Source organism: Trachurus japonicus, chromosome 17, assembly GCF_045865225.1.
Source record: "Trachurus japonicus isolate A0001 chromosome 17, Traja_1.0".
Classification (NCBI taxonomy): domain Eukaryota; kingdom Metazoa; phylum Chordata; class Actinopteri; order Carangiformes; family Carangidae; genus Trachurus; species Trachurus japonicus.
In genome coordinates, this window is record NC_140923.1 from 31,260,040 (window position 1) to 31,283,294 (window position 23,255).

Below are 23,255 nucleotides of genomic sequence, written 5' to 3' on the forward strand. Positions count from 1 at the left end.
TTAAAGACTTTTCAATGACTTTCCAGCTCCTCAAACTCAAAGACCCAACGTGTCACAGTCTGCTTTAGTCTTCAGTCTTGGATAACTTTATAATAAGTACACACTATTAAGCATTAATACTGAATTCCTCATTTATTATCCATGAATACTCATTAGTATGTAGTTTATAAATAAAGTTGGTTGTTATCAATGATGAGTAAAACATTTTTAACTGTGTTTATAAACTACATACTAACAGGTATTCATGTGTTATAAATGATGAATTCAGTATTTAATGCTTAACTAATGCTTAATAGTGTGTACTTATTATAAAGTGGCAGGCAGCCCTTGTTCGAATCCCGCATCGGGTGGCCCTTTCCTGTGTGTCATTCCCCCTCTCTCTGCCTCCCTGTTTCCTGTCTCTCTCAATAAATGCATGAAAAGCCAAAAAATATACAAAAAAAACGTTTTTTTACCGTTTTATGTTATGAATGAATGAATGAATTCCTGATTGAGTGATTGATGATGAATTCCTGACTGTACTAAATGTGCACATGATCGAAACTAAACTAAACTAACTAAACTAAGGTTAATGACTGTTGAGACACAAGACTTTTGTAACAGCGAGGACTAGCAGGCTGCACAAGAGCTCACACACAACAATTAAAAATAGAGAAGGAGGAACAGGTTGTGCGTTTACTCTCCCCGGACTCCGTGGTCTCCTCCCTCCCACACAGCACAGCAAATACACACTCAGACTTAATTATGAGTCAAAGAGCTGAGAGACGTGCAGACAGCAGCACGGAGCCCATTCACTGACATCAAGTTGAAAAAATCTCACATGAACTTCAGTTTCTACTTTTGCACTTAATATAGGAGTTCAAGCACGTTTAATAACCTGTGTCATTTTATGTCTGTTTTCAAAACCTTGAATTTCTTTTTTCAATTCCACAAACTTTCAATGATTTCGACAGTGATGAACTGTCTGCACGGTGTGGGATATTTGTAGCTAAACTGAACTCTGAACACGTTTTTAATGATCACCGTCGCATTCAAGACTGTTTTGTTTGTTTTCTTCGACTGTGAATTTATTCACTAGTTTATTACTTATTCACAAAGTTACAGCACAATTTATGACACTGGGAGAACTCGATGCAATGTTAAAGGAGACATATGGTGAGTTCAAGACAACTTGGAAGTCAGAAAAAAATGAGCTCCGAGTTGTAAAAAATGAATTGAACGGCATGGAAGTCGGAAATTACAGGTCGGAAACTTGGGTATCATTTCAGAGCTCCGACTTTCCAACTTGACGTCACGACAACATCAAAACATGGCAGCCCTCGTCTTAAACGGTTAGAATTTGAAAATTTGAAGTTATTTGTTGAGGTTTTAATGCATATTTTTGTGTATTATTGTAGTATATGAAATACGTTTATATTAAGCTGCGATTGCTGTATTGTGTGAAACTGTGGTTCTAACATGTAACGGAAATAACGTTTAACGGTTATCTAGGCTATAACGTTATATGTGCACTCATCTGTGGTGTCTCCTCTCTTCTTCATTTGCCTCCAAAATAAACATCACTTACTGCTGCATATATTTTTCGTATTCAGCGTAAGCCACAATATGCCAAACTTCCTTCAGGTATCCATGTTTTTTCTCTTCTGAGTTCCTGCAGCATGAACGCAATTATGTCGGAAATTTCCGAGTTGAGAATTCTGACCTCTGAGTTGTTATGAACGCAGCAATATTATGCCCTCTTTCCACAAATTAGAATAGTACCCAGGTGTCTTAAAGACATGTCTGTGACATGCTTTGGTCAAAATCCCCCAAGGATCAAACATCACAGCTCTTTTCATCCTCTCAAAACAGCCCTGTTCAAACAGCTGCTTTCAGAGCCTGTCCCTTTAAATGCAAATGAAACACTGCTTGCCCCGCCCCTTCCCAGGTAGGAATGATATTATGCAAATTGAAGTCCTAGTTATCACTGGAAGACAATTGAGGGAACAGCTTGTTAAACCACATGGATTTCAACCTAGGGAGCCTGAACATTACAGACCTTTTTGTCAATTCTCACATTTTGGGGTCCAGAAGGCAAATCTATGTTAAAGAGCCTTCAAAAAGTGATATTTCCATAATATGTCCCCTTTAAACATCAAAACTGCACCGGTCAGTTCCCTCTCTCTGCTTCCTCGTGTGTGAAACAACATCATGTTTTTACTCCGGGTGTGTGTGTGTGAATACTGGTGAAAAACGCTGCACGCTGATTAAAGTTGAAACTTACAAAGGACTTGTTCATGGCCCGCTTGACCTCGTCCGAGCCGTCCGTGTAGATCTGCTGGAAGAGCTTGTTGAGCGCCGCGTCTCCCTCCAGCTTCTCGTTCTTCTCCTCCTCGCCGAGGTCCACCACTATCTTGTCCCACTTGCCGGCGCAGTGGGAAGACGACGGGTACTGATCTGATGGGGTGAAGGGGGGGGGGGAGACGCTGTCAGAGGGATGCGAGAAGCTGCTTGGCAACACATCAAGCAGAGTTCCTCAAAAACAATGCAGGTGTTTGGAAATACCTTGGAATTTGATCATCTAATCACAGCGCGGATTTATTAAGCGGCGGGACTGAATTCATTACCATGGGCGAGATGCTGACGGATCACATTGTGATTTGATTTCTATATTTTCTGGATGCGGTACGCCCACTATAATCCCAACCAGAGATGGAGAGGCAGAGCAGGGAAATGTAATCCAGACCCAGATTTACATAAATACGGCAAACCAGACGCGCTAGTCGACATATTCAGGCCAAGTGTGGACATACAGCAGTGTGATCCAATAAAGTCACACGTCAAACATCATGTTAACATGTAACACTGGCCCCGGCTCTGAGGAGGCAGGGTGGGCTGGAGAGGGAGAGACGGCTGGCTTCCCTCTTAACTTTTACTTCACCTTCTCTATACACACACACACGTACGCACTGAAAAACACACACGCTTACATAAGTAATTAATCCTGTCAGTAACAGGAACGTGTGGGCTAAAAAAACGGACTCATTTTTTGCTGTCATACCTTTCCCTCTCCCTGCCTACTTTCGCCGTCAGACTAATGAAAGACTCTAGTGGGGCTCGACTGCCCACTCTCATTTTAGTGCTGAAAAGACAAACACAGGCACTCATATTGATCTTTTCAGAGAGAGAGAGAGAGAGAGAGAAGTAGAAGATGAGGGAGAAAGGGAGAGATAGAGTGATGAGGAGGATAGTTGGGGGGAAGGAAGGTAATAAAAAAAAAAAAGCCGGAGCTGTGGACTGACTCGGATTGAAGTGTTTGATGTTGGACTCCTGTCCTTCTCCCTCCAGCTTCTCCCATCTGATGGCATCTGTCTTCATCATCTTGATCTCCACCTGACAGAAGGAGAAGGGGAGGAAAAGAACGAGAGGGAACAAGGGGAGATAACAGAGTTTAACAAAATGGCCTTCTTTCTTTTTTGTGTGTGTGTGTGTTCGGTGCGAGGGACAAAAATAACGCTTCCATTAGAGTGACATCTTAAAAGTACAGGACATCAGATCATTATTATTGAGGCCAGAGAGACTCGTCTGTTCAGAGGCGACGTCGACTCGAGCCTGCGAGATGTGCGTGCGTGTTTATCTCTTGCGCGAGCGTGTGTTGAGTGAGTGAGAGTGTGTGTGTGTGTGAGAGAGAGAGAGAGACATCAGGGATATGCGGGGGCACAGCTCAATCTCAAACCTCACTGACAGACATACTGCACTAACGAGATGCCTGTCAGCCAGAGGGCCAGTGTGAGAGACGGAGCAGGGAGGAGGAGAGGGAGAGAGATGGGGGGTGGGAGGGTGGGGGTGGGGGGATCCTAATTCCACACAGCAGCATCTGATCCAAATCATTACAGTGGGAGAATATGGGAGAGCAGGAAAACAATGAGCGGAAGACGGACACAGACACACTTTTTAACGCTGAGCGGCGTTGACAGGGTCATAGCAGCGAGACACGCGAGGCTGCGGCGCGATGCGATCCCCCACACCACCCTCTGCCACCCATTAATGGCGTGTGTGTCTCTCTATGTGTGTAGGTTTGATATGAAAGACAGCACTGGTAATGTTGGTGCAATTAAGGAACATTTCTGCTCTGCTGGGCGATGTGATGATTCATTTATGAGGGAGCCAGGAAAACGAAGAAGAGGGAACCAGGTTAGAGGCGGCGGGCGGAGCGGAGCGGAGGGGAGAAGCCTGACTGGCAGCGAGTGAGCGGAGAGAGAGGCAGATTGAGGAGGAACAAGACAGCGTGATGGGATGTGCTGCCTTTTCCCTCTGCGAGGTGATGAGCTGGTGCGAGTGGCAGCGGACTGATAGATCACTTTGGTGTGTGTCAGCGCTTTTCCCGGCCCCCACAAAAGGCGGCCCCATCGCGCACGGCCGAGCATCTGTGCAGTGTCCGAAATTCACTTTTTTGGGGCCTCACCTGCACAAAAAGGAGCTGAGGAGCTAAAAAAAGATCTCTCTCTGCTGAGACTAGAGTACAGGTTATACCGTCCGAAATTATTCATATTCATCCTTCAAGACCAGAACGGGAACGTCACCATTACTTCCCACTTTCCCAGAGCCAGTTTTTTTCTGCACAGAGTCAGGATGAGAGTTAATTAAATATTTGGCTCGCTTAATTATGAAAGGGAGGTTCATGTTTTGACATGAGCCGCAACAGACCTCTTAGCACGAGCGCAACAGGAACGGGTACACCATGTCTTTCATCCTGCTCGACTCGCATACTTGAATACACGAGGGGCCGGCGCCTCAGCAAGAAGAAGTGCTGATCAGATGTTCGAACGGCTTCACAAACTCCTCTAACCTCTCTGACGTCAGCGTCGAGCTGCCGCATCCCGCAGTTTCACACGCACTTCTATCTCGAGCTCGTCTTGTCCTTTCTTCACACAACTATTTCTGTCAGTTTTTTTTTTTGTGTGTGTATGTGAATACCACCAAAACACTTTTGAGTCTCCTTCAGGAGAGACTGTGTGAAAATATGCACTTTGAAACAGCGAATTATGTCTCACTCGTCTTTATGACGACTGGCATTTCAACCTTCTTTCAAAAACACGGCTGTTTGGAACAGTTATAAACACTTTTGCCTTTCAATGAGGTCGGAGATTCTTTTGTGCAACTAGGCGCTTTCAGGCACAAACCAGGCACTTACAAAACTGATAATAAAAAAAAATAAACCCTGTAATGAAAAAGGAGTTTAGTTTTGAAGCAACTAAACTGCTACTGACAGCAGAGCTACAAAGGCGGGTCATATTAGTCAACCGCTGTAGAGCTGAAGTGGAACAAGTTATTTTGAGTCACTGGGATCCTGGAGGTAAAGGTTACCTCCAGTTCCTCTTCTGCAGAGACTGCCAGATCACCTCAAAAGAACCAAAGTGGCTGAATCATCAATACAAATAATGGGCAGGTGCGTTACAAAACATGGCTGAAAGCAAGGGAAGTTTCTGAGGCTGAAATTAGAGATACTTTGGTATAAGCTGCTGAAACACAGAGCTTGGTGAGGTGTAGGCTACACCTGAAGGCGGCAGCAGAAAATACAATAGCCCCGATACAGAACAAAACCACTAAATATGTGGATCTGTAATGGAAAGCAAAAGCTAAATGCCTGAGTTCACTAAAATGAAAGAACGGAAATTCACTACAACTGCAGTTCAGTTGCATTTTGGTGCGTTAAACTGATGAAAACATTAAAGGTCCAGTGTGTAATATTTGTCAAGATTTATTGGCAAAATCTGAATAAACTACCAATTAATATATTTGTAAGTGCATAATCGCTATGAAATAAAATTTGTTTGGTTTTCATAGCCTTATAATTCCTCTTTTATATATATACAGTATATATATATATAGCAAGGGTCTTGCTTAGAGAGTGTCGCCATCTTGCACCGCCATGTTTGGACGGAATGGAAAAGCCAGCCAACCAGAGAGCACGTTTCAAGAGTTTCATGTTCATAAATAAATAATAGAATTATTTAATAGATCAACAATAGAGCCTGAAGAAGCCACAAGCGAAATGCGTTGCTCTGAAATAAACTAAAGATCCTCATAACCCAGTCTAGTGTGCGGTATGTTCCCACTATTTGTGTTTTTTTCTAACTAGATAAATAATAGAATCAGAATGCTAGATGTCACTGTTTTCCCTCATTTTACACACTGGACCTTTAAATAGCTCAAATCAGTTCACTTTTGGATTTTGGGTCAATTGATGATAAATTTGGAAAGTACGAGTACTACTGCAGAGTAAAGACAAACTAATTAACCCAGTCTAATAATCTAGTTTACCATGGCAACTGCTGTGCAACGCTGATGTAGTGTATAGGGCTCGAAGTCAAACTGATCCACAGAAAACAGACGACTAGTTTAGTAACTGACGGATGGTGTTGACTACATGACAGACACCAAACAGACTCTGTTTCACCTGCTCAGTGGGAGAATGTGATGGTTTTATTATTACATGTCAAAATAAAGTGATAATCTTTGTTTTTTGGACCATTTGTTGTTTGTACTATCTTTTCACTGATGAACTGTCCCCAAATAAACAATGATCCATCAATAAATGTGATAAAATTGAATAAACATAAATAATATAATAAATAAAAATTGGTTAGTGGCTGGTTGCACTGTTTGTGTAAGATCATAACTGACTGTGGTCAGACAGCCAACAGACTTATTCTATCAAAAACTTATCAGACCAAACACTAAATTCTTCACCGTCTGATCCCAAGTTTTGGACTGAATCTAGTGTCTGAGGTTTGCTACAGCTGTGATGAGCACATCTGATTGGTTTCTTCTCCATGGCAACAGGGGCGCTGAGACTGATGGGTACCACAGATTGATGTATGAAAAAAAACATGTTTTCCCAGAAACAAATAAACACTGATGCCATAACGTACAGATGTGCTACTGTTGAACTATCCACAACACAGCGTTTCTATGGTGATCCACCAAACCCCGCTGATCAGCTGTCAGGGTGGCTCCTCGGTGTCGGAGCAGTTCATGTTCATGTTTGATAAACTGATTTCACTCCGTTAGTGAGACAGTCTGCTTATTAAATCATGTTCAGGTTTTTTTTTTTTGACAGATACACCTGAAATGTGGTCGCAGGTCTTTTGAACTCTGTCAGGGGTCTCACGCTTTGAAAACTTCAGTCGGTACCAAAATGTTGATTTTCCCAGAGACGAGTCTACTGGTTGACAAATAATGCTAATTGAAGTTCAGCCTAATATGCTGTTCACCCAGTGGCTGTAATCTTGATGAAGTTAGGTTTTTTTTATTAGATTATGTGTTTAGATGTTTGGGTTACCCCTGTGAACACACTTTGATGTTCTCATATTGACTCTGAAACAGTCCTAGTCCAGTTATCCATCCGGCGGAGTAGCTCAAGTTTTAGGTTTTAATGAGGCTCATAACAAGGCTGCAAATCACAGGCCTGTCACACTGCTTTACTGGACTTGTCCACCATCAATGGGAAGTTTATGGCTGAAGACAAAGTCTGAGGACAGGAGAGAACCAAACAGCGCCGAGTCAGACCAGGCAAATGAAATGTAACCATCTTAATATTCCAGCCAGTGCTGCAGGTGCCATTTATCGTCTTGAACGTTTTTTTTTTTTTGTGTGTGTGTGTGGTGCGAGGTGCAGCAGAGCTGGAGCCACGGCGAGTCAAAGTGTGCGCGCTTGTGTGCGTGCTCCTGGGCCATACAACATTAATCTGCTGCCACATCTGTGTTTCCTGGCTTTTAAGGGAGATGGCAGGCCAGGCGCCGTGTGTGTGTGCGTGCGTGTCTCTCTGTGTGCGATTCTATGTGTGTGACAGGCGAAGCGATGGCTCGTAAAGGGATGTGACAGCAGAGCCACATACAGGGGCCACCACCCACAGGACCCCAGGGGCCGGACCGTACACACACACACACACGCATGTGGGCACATGCTATTTACAGAGGGGCACTGGGGTCCCGTGTCGCTTGTCACATGTGTTTGTAGCCATCACCCCCCCCCCATGACTCCTCACCCAGCGTCTTCTCCCCTCTTTCTCCAAGATCCCCGCGGATTTCAAAACAAACTCATCTAAAAAGACGCATAAATGAAATAAATATAAACATTCTTAGACATTGACAGGCATGCAAATTAAAGAGGGGAGACGCCACTTTAGTTATTTGCCCAAAAGAGATGAGTTTGGAGCTGAATGAACGAAGCGAGTGCGGATTGGAAATTGCGTCTAGTGTGTTAGCTCGCTCGCACGCGCCCGTGTGTGTGTGTGTGTGCGTGTCAGCCGTCTGTTCTGATCAAACACACTGGTGTGTAATTGGCTCCCTGTTGTCGCGGTGACCCCTGCGGTTGGAATGTCTGTCGTGGTGGAGGACAGGAGGAGGTCGCACTGAAGATAATGTGCTACAGACGACACTGACGCGCACACACATGCACAGCAAATATGTTGTGTAGATGGCACAAGTGTGTTGAAAGATTACTGTTCAGCCTCTGTATTTGTTTGTGAGTGTGTGTGTGTGTGTGTGTGTGAGTGTGCGCGCCCATGCCCGGCTTAGCCTTCCCCTGCTAAGTTGTCTTTAAAGACAGCGAGGAGATGAAGCGTAAACATTGTGGAGCGAAGAGTGCAGGGCAGGCTATTACAGAGACAGACAGACACACATTGGTCGGGAATCAACAGCTCCGAGGGCAATGCATTTTTTTTTTTTTAAGCGTTCATTAGGGATGCATGCCAATCTGGAGGAACTTGATTTGCTGATGCCGTTGTTCATTTGAATGTTTTTTTTCCCCCCAGTGTCTCCTTGGCTCCAGAAAAATGAAACGGCTCCAAAAAAGATTCAAATGAGACTCGAGCAAATGGAGAAAAAGCTGCTGCTCACTTTGTCATGAATCAGTCACATTGTTGTGCACGTGGAGCAACGTCACCTGTAGTTTATTGAGAGTTGAGGAGATTTTATGCGTTTTATTTGGAAGTGCTGAACGCTGTAATTACTGATAAGAACTCATGAGCTTGGTGCTGTGTGTGTGTGTTCTTGTACTTACTACGTTGTGAGGACCGGAAAGAGTTTTTAACCAACAGAGTGAGGACATTTTTGGGAAGTGAGGACATTTTGGCCGGTCCTCACTTTTTCCAAGGGCTGTTTGAGGGTTAAGACTTTAGGTTATAATTAGGTTTATATTAGGTTAAGAGTAATGGTTAAGGTTAGGCATTTGTTTTGGATGGTTAAGGTTAGGGTAAGGGGCTAGGGAATACATTATGTCAATGAGTGTCCTCACAAAGATAGCATTACAAGGATGTGTGTGTGTGTGTGTGTGTGTGTGTGTGTGTGTGTGTGTGTAGGTGTGTGTGTGTGTGTGTGTGTGTGTGTGTGTGTGGGGTCCATGTGTACCCGAGGAGCCCAGTGGACCAGGGAACAGTCAGGGCTTTGTGGGAGAGGAGGAGGGTTGAACGCTCTCTCTCGTTATCCTAGAGGTGTGTGTGTGTGTATGTGTGTTTTATGAGTGCAAGACAGAAGGTAGGTGTGTGTGTGTTTGTGAGGGGGCACAGAGAGACCGACAAACTAAACACAAAGAAGGTAAGTGAGGAAGAAAGACAAAACAAACAGTGGCTGTAGAGATGAGAGGGAGGCTGAGACCGTCCTCAGCTGTGGTCTCTCTAAGACTGAGCCCTTGTTTAAGCTGCAACCCACGTGCACCTCTGGTATGCAGTGTCTGCTGTTGCCATGGAAAAGTGAGAAAGTAAGAGAGTGGTTTTTTTTTTGAGAGGGGGCAGTTTCTGTGCAGGTCAGCTTCTCTTCAGCACAGTGTGGCAAGTGGACATAATGCACACTATACATACAGACACTAGGTTGTAGAATGAATCCCAACACCTTTTCACTGCTTGTTCATAAATTAGAGAAATGCATCTAATAAAAAAAAACAAACATGTTCAATCATTTCTTAGTGTGTTATACTTTTTATGCCTTACTCTAAAATTCATGGCTGTTGTTTCATCAATGTCAAGTTATGTCAAAACACACACAGGTTTAATTAGATGATTAACTGTGAAATGTACATGTTAACATCAAATTGATTGCTTAGTTAAGTTTCATTATTGTATTTGATATATATACAAAATTAAGAGACCACTTCAAAATGATCAGTTACTATTCATAGCTATGTGTTTGAGTAAAATGAACACTTTTGTTTCATTCTATAACCTACTGACAACATTTCTCCCAAATTGGAAATAAAAATATTGTCATTTAGAGCATTTATTTGCAGAAAATGGCAACAGGTCAAAATAACAAAAATACATTGTATAATGCAAAGAATACAAGTTCATATTCATTTTAAAACAACAAAACACTACTTTTTAAACTTAGGAAGCATTTAGAAATCAAAATTGGTGGAATAATCCCAATTTTTATTCGCAGCAGTGTTTTTTTATTTATTTATTTATATAATCTTCCTCATAATTAAATATGATTTGGTTCAGGTGATCAGCTAAGTAGAGTGAGGTGCTTGTGTTGGAGTTCAATAGACACTGGAATCCATGGCTGCCATAGAGAAGCTGATTTACATTTTGGAGTGGCCTCTTTCTTTTTCCCAGAGCTATATATATTTTTTTTTTATGAATCTAAAGAAGACATTGTCTTTGCACATCTATGGCTGTGTAGCAGAAAAAGCAATAATCCAAAACCAAACAAACAAATCAATCAACTCCCACTCACTGTCAACACTGATGTTGAACCCATCAAATTACTTACTTACATTTTGGTCAAGCAACCTTCATTTGGAGCTTGAAACACGGATTCATGTAATGGTAAAGTGCTGAGAGCTGGGAGTTGATTGTTTCTTTTTTAATCTTTTTAATTAATCAGTCAAAGTGTCAGATTTGCTTAAGTTTTAGCACCCTTTGGCTGGAGAGGAACTGTGTGTGTCTGTGTCGTCTCAGCAAACATTTACAAGGTGCGTCTCTCGCAGCATGACACGAGCGTTTAAAGAAAGATGACAACAACGGCTAATGAGGGGACACGTGTTCTTGTTCTTAGGACGCGTAATCTTCCCGCAGTCAGTTATGTCAGAAAGATTCTCTGGTGTAACTGAGCGTAATGCAGATGAGATCTACCAGAACCATGAGGAAGGTTGTGGTGTGGAAACAAACACAACTTTATCTTTGTGCTAAAAAATGGCTTCCTGACACCGGACAGCGAACGGCTTGACCAAAAACCATCAAGAGCTGCACTTGGTTAATTATCGGAAAATAAAAAATCAAATAAACCTAATAAAAAATATGGATATAGTAATACCTGACATGACTCTTATAAAGAAACAGAGTGAATAGTTCCAGATGAACAGGGGGCATGGTGATAAGAACTTGATATTTGCTTTATGATCAGCCCTGACTCGTCTTTATAAATGACATTTATATAATGCACAAGGTATTTATATAATGCATGTGACCGCATTTACCCAGGTATTCTGCTAAGACGCCAGCTGTATCGATACCACATCTGCTCCACTCCTCTCTGCTTGTGTAGGTGGCCTGTTACATTTGGCGCATCTCATTTTCATTTCCCCTAAAGGTCGTCTGTCGCCTTTCAGAACTAAGATAAACAGTCTGAAAAGATTGAGATATAATAGTTTCGTGAGTTTCTCCTCACATGGAGTTTTACTTTGGTTAGCGTAAATGGGGAAGATGGAGATCACAACAGTGTTTTGTAGAGTTGAGGAGAAATCCCAAAGGCTAAACTGGATCTGAGGGGGCTGATCCAGGGTCAGTCCGAGACCCGACTGCTGCGTGAGCTACTGCTTTGTTTAAATATACATATACATAGATCAGAGTGTCAATTCAGTAAGACCTGCAGCGCAAAAGCCCTGTTACAGAATCCAACCCTACCCTAAACTAAATAATAAAGGTGCTGATCGCAAAACAAAAACACAGCACTAGTGAATCTGCCCCGACAATCAACAGACCTTGACATCAATAATTGCCACAGTTCGACACCCAGCCCTGAATCCAGTGTTTACCACTTGTGTAAGGAGACACAAAGTGGTTTTATAGACTCAACCTACAATCTAATGAATGGATTTTTTTGTTGAGCTTTTCATAAAAAGGGTTACCGGTATCTCCTGGGATGCTTCTGAAGATGTTCTGTTTGAAAAACTGGAATAATAGTTTCTAAAGATTCAAAGGATGCCAGGGAAGAAAGCAGAGATTTATGTTGTACTGTATTGACAAGGCCAGGCTGATCGATGCCCTAAAAAAAAAACAAATCCCTCCCCTCCACTACAATCAAAACAACTCGCACAAAAAAACCTGCCTTTTGATCCGCAGGCTGAGACCTGACAGTGGTCTAAAGCCTGAATCAGCACACACTTAGCCAGCACACTCATTAGCCCACATCCTCTATAATACACACTAATTAGTCAATAGTAAAAAGTGCCCTACCTACTCATTAGGCCCATAATCACCTTAAACAGTGCTGAGGAACTCTCAGCGACTACGGCCCTAATAAATGTGTGTGTACGGTGTGTGTGTAGGAGTGAGGATTTGTGCATATGTGTGAGTCTCCTGTTCGCTGCTCAGATGAACTGCGCTAACGTCTCCACAGGAGCCGGGCTGTATACAGCCAGAGTGGATTTTCTCATTTCTACTCCAGCTACTGGAAGCTTTACCAGCATTAAGGAATTATAGGTGGTGACAGCCTACTTTATACCGCTTTAAATTATTGAAGAGATTACGATGTTAATCTCAGAGAGGTAACCTCAGTAATGATCAGTCTCTATTTCAGGGAGCAGCTTAAACCTGCATCGGCATCTTCTTTCTTCTGCGCCTTTGAAAATGCAATCTGACGTTGGATTACTTTTATTTCTAATGAAGAGACAAAAAAAACAAAACAATCGATAATTTATTAAAATGATAAAAGCCTGAATACACGACGCACACACACCAACATGTCATTCGATGCTCTAGTGAAACTGCAGCTCAGAGAAGTAGAGAAGTGCCTCCATTTCTCCAGTGTGTGACGTTACTACATCATATTTTCTTTATAGCGACATAAAAAACCTTCCCTGACATGTTTAATAGTCGGCTTCTTTATTGTTGAGAGCTACTACGAGGATGACAAGGCTACATGCAAGATCCAATGACTTTTCATTGACTTTCAAAAAACTTAGCTCAAGTGTTTCCATGACCTAAAAAAAATGATGCTTCTTCTTTCTTGTTTGTTTATGTTGTTCAGCTGAGAAAAGACGAAAAGTGATAAACAGATTTATTTTCTACTACAGCTGGGGCCCGCTGCAGAGAAAAACATCTGAGAGCCCACATCTAATGCGAGTGTATGTGAGAAACAGGTTCTTCATATATTCTGTACAACGACTCGTTCCTTATTATTTCACGGCACGCCCAGTGTTATTATCATGTTATGACCACGCTTGACCTTCAAGGACCCTCCACATGTAGTGTGTTACCTCCTTACACTGATGCCTTGTGAGCATCTTTTGAAGTTGTTTTTATCTAGTGGTATTGTCCTTTTTTTTTTTTTTTTTTTTTTTTTTTTAAATATGTATATCATATTCTAACTAAGATAAAATAAAATAAAAAATCCATTTCAACTGTGACACTTAGGACAAAAGCCAGAATTGTTGTGTCCTGTGTACTCCAACATCAGAGAGCACACATCACAATGCTTTGATGTGTCTTAGTGCACAATGTACCATTTAACACATCTGGTGTTTTATCTGAAAGCGTGCCGGTCTGACACACACTGTTTGTTCCTGCTTCATGAGCGTGTCATCTGCCTGAGTAAAATGTCTTTCAAGCCTGTCAAAAACACGTCAGATTAAAGAAAAGGTGTGCCACGCTGTGAAATATTCATGGCTGTTAATGTCGTTGCAAAATGTTGTGAATTTTAAAACTTCCTATCTGGAGAGGAGAGTGTCCGGCTCTAAAGCATCTGATGAGCATGGCTGAATGGGATGGGTGTGGTACCTTGGTGGTGAGGACCTTGAAGTTGCTCTTCTGGGGGATGATGGGATGCAGGAGGTGGAGGTGGAAGTTGTAGTTCTCCCCTGACGCCAGCCGTATCTCAGCTTCCATCTGAAGACACAGACACCAGGTATTAGTCGTTACGCCTCAGTGTTTGTCACAAAATTCAGTAGTAAGCAGTTAGTTAGTTGTAACCAGTGATGGGTATAACGGCGTTATAACAGCGTTACTAACGGAGCTACACAAAAGAGTCACTGCTTCCCTGTTATAACGCTGCTACTGTTACTGACAACAAAATGCGCCGTTACTTGACTCCAGAAAGTCAAAATAATTATACTCCCATTTGAAGGGATACTTCACCCAAAATCAATAATTCACCAATTTTCTACTCACTGTCATGCCAAGGAAGGGTTCGGGGAACTTTCAGAGTCATCAAAACACTTTAGGAGTTCCAGGGGTGGTCCGGCTGGCAACAGGTTTTCATATAATGGCGGCGGATAGAGTTCACTTTTGAATCGTCCAAAACACACACTATGAAACATCCAAATACCTCCATACTGTGTCCTGAAGCCGCCACATGAAAAAGTTGTTCGGAAAAAATGTATTTGATCTCTGTTTTTAGCCTTGTTGTAGCAGTAGCTCCCAGTGGCTGCGCAAAATGCGCGAGATTTGCTGAGATGTTTTTCCATGTTTACACATCCAATGGTTTACAAAGACGAACGAACATCTTGCAGCAAATCTCGTGCAAGCGCCCAACATCAGCAGAGCCACTGGGAGCTACTGCTACAACAAGGATAAAAACAGAGATCTAATCAACTTATTCATGTGACGGCTTCAGGACACTTGGGTCAGTACAGATGAGCAGTATGGAGGTACCTGGATGTTTCATAGTGTGTGTTTTGGACGATTCAAAAGTGAGCACTATCCACCTCCATTATATGAAATTGCCAGCCGGACCCCCCCTGGAACTCCAAGAGCGTTTTGATGACTCTGAAAGTTCTCCGAACCCTTCCTTGGCATGACGGTGAGAAGATGATTGGTGAATTATTGATTTTGGGTGAAATATCCCTTTAAGTGTACAAATACAGATATTTTTTTTAGTCCATCAACTGGTCGGAAAAACGCCAACCAACCAACTTACTAAAGTGGGGTTAGGGGAGTGAGTCCAAGTAATTTCACATATTTGAGCATTTTCAGGGATGAAAACGGGTCAGGACCAAAAAAGAGAGGAATTGTCTGGCGTGTGGGGGGGGGGGGTGCTCACCATTAACAAATGATTACATTACAATATCATGGAAAAGTCCATTTCCAGTAGTTCAACCCCAACCAAGTATTGAGTGCATATAGATGGACATAGTTTTCAGAAGGCCAACATTTCTATATTAAAAATGCTTAAAAAAAATCCTTTGCAATATTTCAATTTTGGAGATACTGAATTTTAGGTCTTCACTGAATGTTAGTCATAATTATTACTATTAAAATAAACTGAATAAATAAAGACATGGGATGTTTCATTCAGTGTGTAATGGACATATATATAATGTGTTAGTTTCACTTTAATTGAACACATTCTACATCGCGGAGGCGACGTCTCTCCTTCACCTCTGAAACGTGGGCAGAGCTCCGTGGAAACACCTGCCTGACACAGCAACGTAGAGAACCGTGCATGTCCGCGGCGCACAGCTCCACAGACATGCACGGGGGAAAAAACGGCGTCGCCGTCGCACCGACTGCACGCGGATACGCGCCGCTTTGGGTAACGAGCGCGCACGTCGCGCGTCTACATCGGAGGTCGGCTGTTATCAGTATAATCAGAGACAACCATGAATGAGTTTACCTCAGTTTCACGTGATTGTCACTGTCAGCCTGTTAGAAAAACATTTTACTGACCCCAGCTGAGACGCTGAGACCCCCCCCCCCTCAAAACAAAAACTCTTCGGATCTGAACGATTCACACAAGTCACCTAATTGGTCATGAAAAAAGCGAGTTTCGCTTTTCGGCGCGCTGTTTGCATCCCTGATAAAAAAGTAACGCAATAGTAACTTTTCCTGGTAATTAGTTACTTCTATAATGTAATAACTCAGTTACTTATGGTGGAAAGTAACGAGTAACGATTGCCTTTTTAAAAGTAACTCACCCAACACTGGTTGTAACATACAAATATGTAAATGAGGGTTTACCACAGGTGTTGTCATGACAATGGAGAAGTTGTTAGATTGGAAATGTAACGAGCCCTGTGCTGCAACTGTGACACCAATCTTTTCGATTTGTTTAACGGCGGTCTTAAGAAAACAGAAAGTTTAGGAGAGAGGAGGGGTGAAGGTGTCAGTATGTCCATGAGAATAATCATCTGATGTGGCTGGTGTGACGGCCAGGAGTCTCCTCATCCTGTCCCCTTCAGCCACACACTGACCACTGATGAGCTCCTAACAGCCTGTCACTCACTGACTGGGTGGGCGTTTAGAGGGACAGGGGGTCGGCTGTGGCCCAGATCCTCACACTACTTACACCCTCATCACTTTCCAACTGTTGGAACCCTGTGTACATGTGGTTTTTTTGGATCATTGATACTTGATTTCAATCTGTAATGTGAAATTTATCACCTACTACTTCACTAAAAGTGGACTTTTCCTGATTTTGGACTGAATTAATTCACAAAGTAGTTCATCTGGGATAAAAGCTTCGAAAGTTAGCTGAAGTAGCTTTTGGGCATTTCCACAAAGCTATCAAAGCCTTAATATTCATTTCCAGTAGAATTCCTGCTCTGTCTGTAGGTATACAGCTGCTGCGTGCTCAGTCGCCGGGGAAAATAACTGAAACCACTGCCTTTCATCTTTAATTTCTTTTGTATATACTGACCTAGTAAAAAATATATGAACTTATCTGTACTCCACACCACGGAGGCAGCTTAACAAGTGACTGTGTGATTCAGAGCGAGTGAACTATTTCTTGTGAAATGGGGTAAACTCAGTTTGTTATTCTATTAGGAAAGACAAAGGCGTTCCCTGGGGTGCCCTGCAGTTACCCCTCTGAGAGAGGGAGAGAGGAGGGGAGAGACAGAGAGGAAAGGAGAAAAAGAGAAAGAAAGAGGGCTGTCCCTGGAGGGCTCTGTGGCTGATCCTAGATCAGTTATGCCTTCTATCTACAGACAATTAGGAGGTTGGAGAAGCAGGGGAGGGTAAATTGTTCTTAGATCTGTACTTTAGGGGCAATGTTAACAAGGCACCACTGGAGGCATAGTTGGGTCCGTGGGGAGTGTGTGTATGTCTGTGTGTGTCTGTGTGTGTGCATGAGACCCATCTAATGGGCCCCCCTGAGGAAACACCCACCAGCTAACCCATCTCTGTTCCCTCACAAACACACACACACTTCTCTCTCTGCACTTAAGTGTGAGTTTGTACCTCTTTGTCCATGAATTTGATAGAAACACCATCCTTGGGTACGTTTTTCGCCATGACTGTGACAATGACTTGAGATTCTGTTTGATACCAGTCGTGTCTGTGAGGAACACACACACACACACACACACACACACACACACACACACACACACACACACACACACACACACACACACACACACACACACACACACACACACAGAAGTGAGCAAAACGTCAGCTGAATAACACATGACTTACTGTATGAGAGCAGAGCAGTATTCTGACCACTAACCCCCCAAAATCTGACAATAGAGAGACTTCACACAACCCACAAAAACAAAAAAAAGCGGCTCATTAGCACCAACTGTATTTACACACACAGAATGGGGCAGGTTGATGCACCGAGGCTTCATTAAATATTAAACTGGGATAATAAATACACAGCAAAAAAAAAAAAAAACATGAAACTGACCTAGATGAGGCATGTTCTACATTTACACACTTACTTCACGTGTGGCGCTGCTGGTGTCTGCTGGAGGGGTCGTTCAGCACCACAGACAGGACCACAATTAGAGGGTGACAAAACAAAGAAGGGGAACACAAATGAGTGAAAACATAACAACAAAAGCAGCTCAGTAAAGCTCCCCTCGTCTGAAGCAGGAGCAAACACAAGATTGATTCTGTCGAATGATGGCGAGAGCAACACTGCCCCCAGGTGGCCGAGCACAGAAACTCACCCTGTTGACGCTGCCGTTCTGTGGATTATCTGGAGGGAGAAGGGGGAAAAAAAATCATGTGTGGCAGGTGAACACATTTATTACAGTCCTTAACTGCCTGAACCAAACTCTATTTGTTTCAATATCATATTATTAAACTGAATGCTAACCATTCTCATATATTTTGGTCATGTATGAAAATACAATCATTTTGGGAGGGGGTTTTAAGAGCCATTGGTGAAATTTTTGATATAATATTCCTAATGATCCTCGGTATGTACAGTATATCTAGGACTGATACCAGACGATGTAATAGGTAGAGAAGACATATACCTGTTCAAGATCCTATCACTTGCAGCTAAGAAAGCCATTACAAGGTGTTGGACTGAACCACTGGCTGGACATTGTAGAAGAAATTTGATCAATGGAACAAATGACCTACAGTCTTCGAATCAAAACAGAGCTGTACGCTGTGAGATGGACAAAATGGCACCGTTATGTGACAAAGTAGTGTTTATCCCCCTTGTGTTTTTGTATTTATGTATCTGTTTTTATTGATTGGAAAAAATAAAGTAAAAAAAAAAAAAAAATCTGAATATACTACCAATGAATATATTTGTATAAGTGTATAACCGCTATAAAATAAAATCCGTTTGGTTAGCCTTATAGCCTTATAATTCTTCTTTTATATATACATATAGCAAGGGTCTCGCTTAGAGACTGTCGCCATCTTGCGATGCCATATTTGTACGGAATGGAAAATCCAGCCAACCAGAGAGCACGTTTGAAGAGTTTCACGTTCATAAATAATATTTAATAGATAAATAATAGGAATGCTCAGAATGCTAGATGTCACCGTTTCCCCCTCATTTTACACACTGGACCTTTAAAACAACCCAACTTTGAAGCTAGAAGACTCTTGTCTATCCACAAGTTTCCGAACGTCATCTATGGTCAAAACCGGAAGCTGGTTTTGCATTTCCGGTGGAATTTCCATGGTTTTCAGTCGTTGTCATAGTTGCGGTAAACGCATGGATCTATTAAAGCAGAAGTAAGCGATCCGGTCATTTTGGCTAACTTCTTGTCAGCCGATGGAGTTAGCAGTCCCCGCCCTCGTCATGGATCTATTGGTCCTCGTCCCTACGTCACCACATTCACGCGCATCCCTTGGCTGCACACACAGCCCTTCATGCCGTTCTCTCTCCTCATTGGATAAAGGTTGTAGGATACAAGGAAGTATACAAGACGTTTTCTCCTCGGCTTACAGCAGAGCAGAGTGACTGACAGACCCGTGTTTCAGACCAAACACTCTATGTAAGTGATTGCTGTCAGAAGATATAACTATTTAAGACTTATATTAACACAAATATTCCGCTTACTTCTGCTTTAACTCTGGCTTTTAACACGGATGTCAATTTGTGTGATATCCATTGGTAAAAGCTGGTGTGATGATCCATGCGTTTTACAGATTTTCATTGAAAAAAAAAAAATCCATTCATTTACCGCGACTACCGAAACCATGGAAACATAAACATAAAATTCCACCGGAAGAGCAAAATCGGCTTACGTTTTTGACGTTTGGAAAAAGGTGGATAGATAACAATAATGATAGCACCTAGATACACCTCCACATAGACACACACACACACACTCTCTCTCTCTCTGTGCCCTGCCACCAGTTTGTTTACTGGTCCTTCCACGCCCATTATAAGCCCTGTGAGTCCAAGCAAGCCTGATCACCGTTTACCAGCATGCTATCATACATTATTCACTGACTTCATTACACAGCCAGAGAGCACACGGAGGGGAGAGAGAGAGATGAGATGATAGGAGGCGTGTTAATGTTGTCTTAATGAGGTCGCGTTTGAAATGGTGAGGAGCGGGGCTGTTAAGGGGAAAAAGGCTGTGTGACTGCATGTGTGTGTGTCTGTGTCTGTCTATCTCTCGTTGTGCGTTTTGACACTAGCAGGGAGCCACATGTGGTGGAGTAACCAGGTGTCGCCAGTGTGTTGGTTGGTGGTAAACACACTGTCACCAGAAAAAAAAAAGAAAAAAAAAAAAGGGATGACTGCTCCTGGTGTGAGCATGAGCAAGCGCAAGGAGGGTACTTTCAAGTTTCTGGGGTGGGGGTTGATGTACACCCTAGTGTGCATTTGTCTATGCGTGTGTGTGTGTGTGTGTGTGTGCGGCGTCTTTGAGAAGCCTTGTGAAGGGGTTGGGTCTCGTCGGGGGCTTTCAAACATCAGTAAAGTTAACTCTGATGAATCACACCGCTCGTGGGAGTACGTGTGCACGCGGGTGTGAAGCGTGTTTGTCAAAACTCATGCTCTTGTTTACTTGAGATGATCCAGAGGGCCCAGGCATCAGCAGCAAACAGACACACACCACCCAGACATGGCATGCATCTTTTATTGGACTAAGCAGCTCTGCCTAAACACTCCACCACCAGTGTGGCTTCACGGGTGTGTGCGTGCTTGTTTGTTTGATCAGACTGTGCCGTTTAGCTGGGTGTTTGATAGCGGCAACAGAAAGCAGTATGTAGATGTTTGAGCCGAGCTGGTAATGGATTTGAAAGTCTGAAACTTTTTGAGTAAACCTGGCAGAGGGGAATATTGTGTAACGTGTTTAATAACCTTTGGGGATTGGGAATACATTAAAATAATTACACAAATTACAGTGAAATAAAACGACTAATGAATGTAAAATAAAAGAACATCCAACTAATACAGATAGAGATGAAATTCTGCTACTTACCACTCATCATTTCCTCACACCGCTTTATCCAGATCTCATATGATTTGTCAGAAGCTGTGGAAATCACAAAAAAAATAATTAATAATAATAATGGTAATGTTCCGTCTTGCTTTGATACAAAATAATACAGATTTGGAAAAATACAACATTAATAGAGAATTTAGTGAAAAGATTTAAGAGCTTCAGTGAAGTGCTAATGAAGTCTACGGTGATTTGACTAAGTGCTGGAGAAGGCTGAAGTCATTATTATAATAGGTTTGTTTCCAAAGCTGAAATTACTTGGAAGAAAATGAGCAAACAGGGGAGAGTAAAAATAAGTAAAAGAAGTTTAATACATTATTGGGGTTATATAAGCAGCAGAAGAGATGAAAGGAGAAGAAAAAGAGACTCATTTCTGGTGTTTTTCACCAGCCCATCAATTTGATTTTGACTAGAGATTCGTTGAATAATTATGGCAGGATATGTGGACCACTTGCCCTGGTAATGCTAATACAGTCTGTGGTGAAGAGAGAAAACATAATGACAGCCTGTTTTATAATGAAATAAATAAATAAATAAATAAAAACACGTCCATTAAACATCAATTCATGCCTTGATGACAGTGATGCTGTTGCCATAACTACAGTGTTTTCTTCCTCATGTTCTGCATCTGTCACTTACAGAGATTTTGTCACAGTGGGTCTGTTATGAAAACGGTAACGGTGTTTAGATTGGACTACATGGTTTGACTGGCTCATGTGATCTGGAACAGCACAAATTAATAGTTAGTGGTTTTAAATTCTATTATGTCCTACGGTGAGATCTTCTTGGATGAATCCCTCAAGACAAAACCAAAATGTACAATAGCTCTGTTGTAACACTGTCAGCATGTGACCTGACGTTACTACACTAGAAACAAAGTCATTAACCTATTCAGCCCTGGAAGGATGTGATGCAACAGCTCCAGCTACAAAAAGCCTAAATTAGCCTTTTATATTAATTTTAATAAGGCTGTACTCAACATATGCCTCAGGGTATTTGAAGGATATTTGCTGATTTGCCATTTTTCCTTGTTGCCTTGCTTGTGAGCTTGTACTGTATTTGTATCTGAAAGCCACTGTACTGTGGGTGTGCGTGTTACAGTTTTGTCGAATTTTAGAATGGAAACACTTAAGATTAAGGTTTGTGCCAGTGCATACTATGTTCAGATGTTTTTTCTATAAAGATATAACAAGTTGTATTACACTTACAATGTGCAAAATAGAGCCATGCGGTATTTTCTTAAATTCACACCGACTCTAGCTGTGATGGGAGATATGGGCTGGGAACCCAATGAGGTACGGTGGAGTGTATATATGGTGCGTTTATGGAATAGGATACTAGGATTAAATCGTAACAGGATTGCAAGAAAAATCTGTCTGAGTAGGACACCGACACTCTGACTAATGGGACATGGGATAGGGACATCTTGCTGAGAGCTGGATATGAAGACCATTATTATAACAAAGAGAAAGTGGAGATTTTAACATATTAAAAGAAATAGTTTTTCAACAAAGTAAAGATAGATGGGCATAGGATATTTGGGGTAAACCAAAGCGGTACTTACTGTGAAATAAAACAGGTATTTGGCCCAGAAAACTACGTTTTGTATAATTTATCTAAAAAGAAAAGATCCCTGTGCTCAATTGAGAGCTGGTATTCTTGGTCTTCATATTGAGACAGGCAGATATGTCGGCACAGCAGAAGACGATAGAATTCGTCATTTATGTGACGTCCAAGAGGTGGAGAATGAAATTCATTTTGTGTTCTACTGTCCTTTCTATGACTCTATAAGACAAAAAATGTTTAGTAAGGTAGATCCAAATAATGAATTTGTGTGGTTAGTTGATGCTGAGAAGCTAAAACTTCTTTTTCAGTTGAATATTATTTGCATTTTCTTTATTTCTTGAAAAGGGTTGGGCAACGAGACAAAGTGCGATATGTAGTTGAATAGTGAAAGTAATCTGAAATTGTTTATCTATGTCACACCTGTGTGGCAGGTAACACCAACAGGAAGGACTGTCTAGTCTTTTTTTCTTGTATTTGTCATTAAATGTGTCTTGTAATCCCATATGGGATGGGCCACAGTGGTGGGATGACACGAAAATAAAAAAAATTCATTCATTCATTCATACAATGTAATGTTCAACGCCCTTTTTGCCACTTGTTTCAAGTTTGGATAGTTCACCCAAAATTGAAATTTCACTCATTATACACTCACCCTCAAGTCTATTTTTCAAGCTTGTTTGTAGCAGAAGCTCCTCTTTCCGGTTCGTCCAAATTTGACGAACCGGGAAGAGGAGCTTTGAGGAGGTTCAATACAAGACGGACATTACATACGAGCAGCATGGAGGTATTTGGATGTTTTTTGTTGCGTCTTTTTGTTACAAAGACAGTTGGTATCCATT

At 42.0% G+C, this 23,255-nt stretch overlaps 1 protein-coding gene across 4 annotated transcripts in view; it reads right to left on the reverse strand.

The window, feature by feature from the left end:
- Positions 1-23,255, reverse strand: part of sugt1 (SGT1 homolog, MIS12 kinetochore complex assembly cochaperone) — a 30,337-nt gene that overhangs the window by 1,650 nt on the left and 5,432 nt on the right. For 2 of the 4 annotated variants that reach the window (XM_085805111.1, XM_085805109.1), the window contains exons 6-12: positions 20,830-20,883; positions 18,097-18,125; positions 17,866-17,888; positions 17,378-17,474; positions 13,979-14,086; positions 3,282-3,372; positions 2,264-2,436 (exon numbers count right to left, since the gene is read on the reverse strand). In XM_085805111.1, the coding sequence (XP_085661237.1) occupies positions 2,264-2,436; positions 3,282-3,372; positions 13,979-14,086; positions 17,378-17,474; positions 17,866-17,888; positions 18,097-18,125; positions 20,830-20,883 (575 nt within the window). Of the gene's footprint in view, positions 1-2,263; positions 2,437-3,281; positions 3,373-13,978; positions 14,087-17,377; positions 17,475-17,865; positions 17,892-18,096; positions 18,126-20,829; positions 20,884-23,255 lie in introns of all 4 variants that reach the window. The other 2 variants (XM_085805110.1, XM_085805108.1) reach the window with 1 other exon arrangement.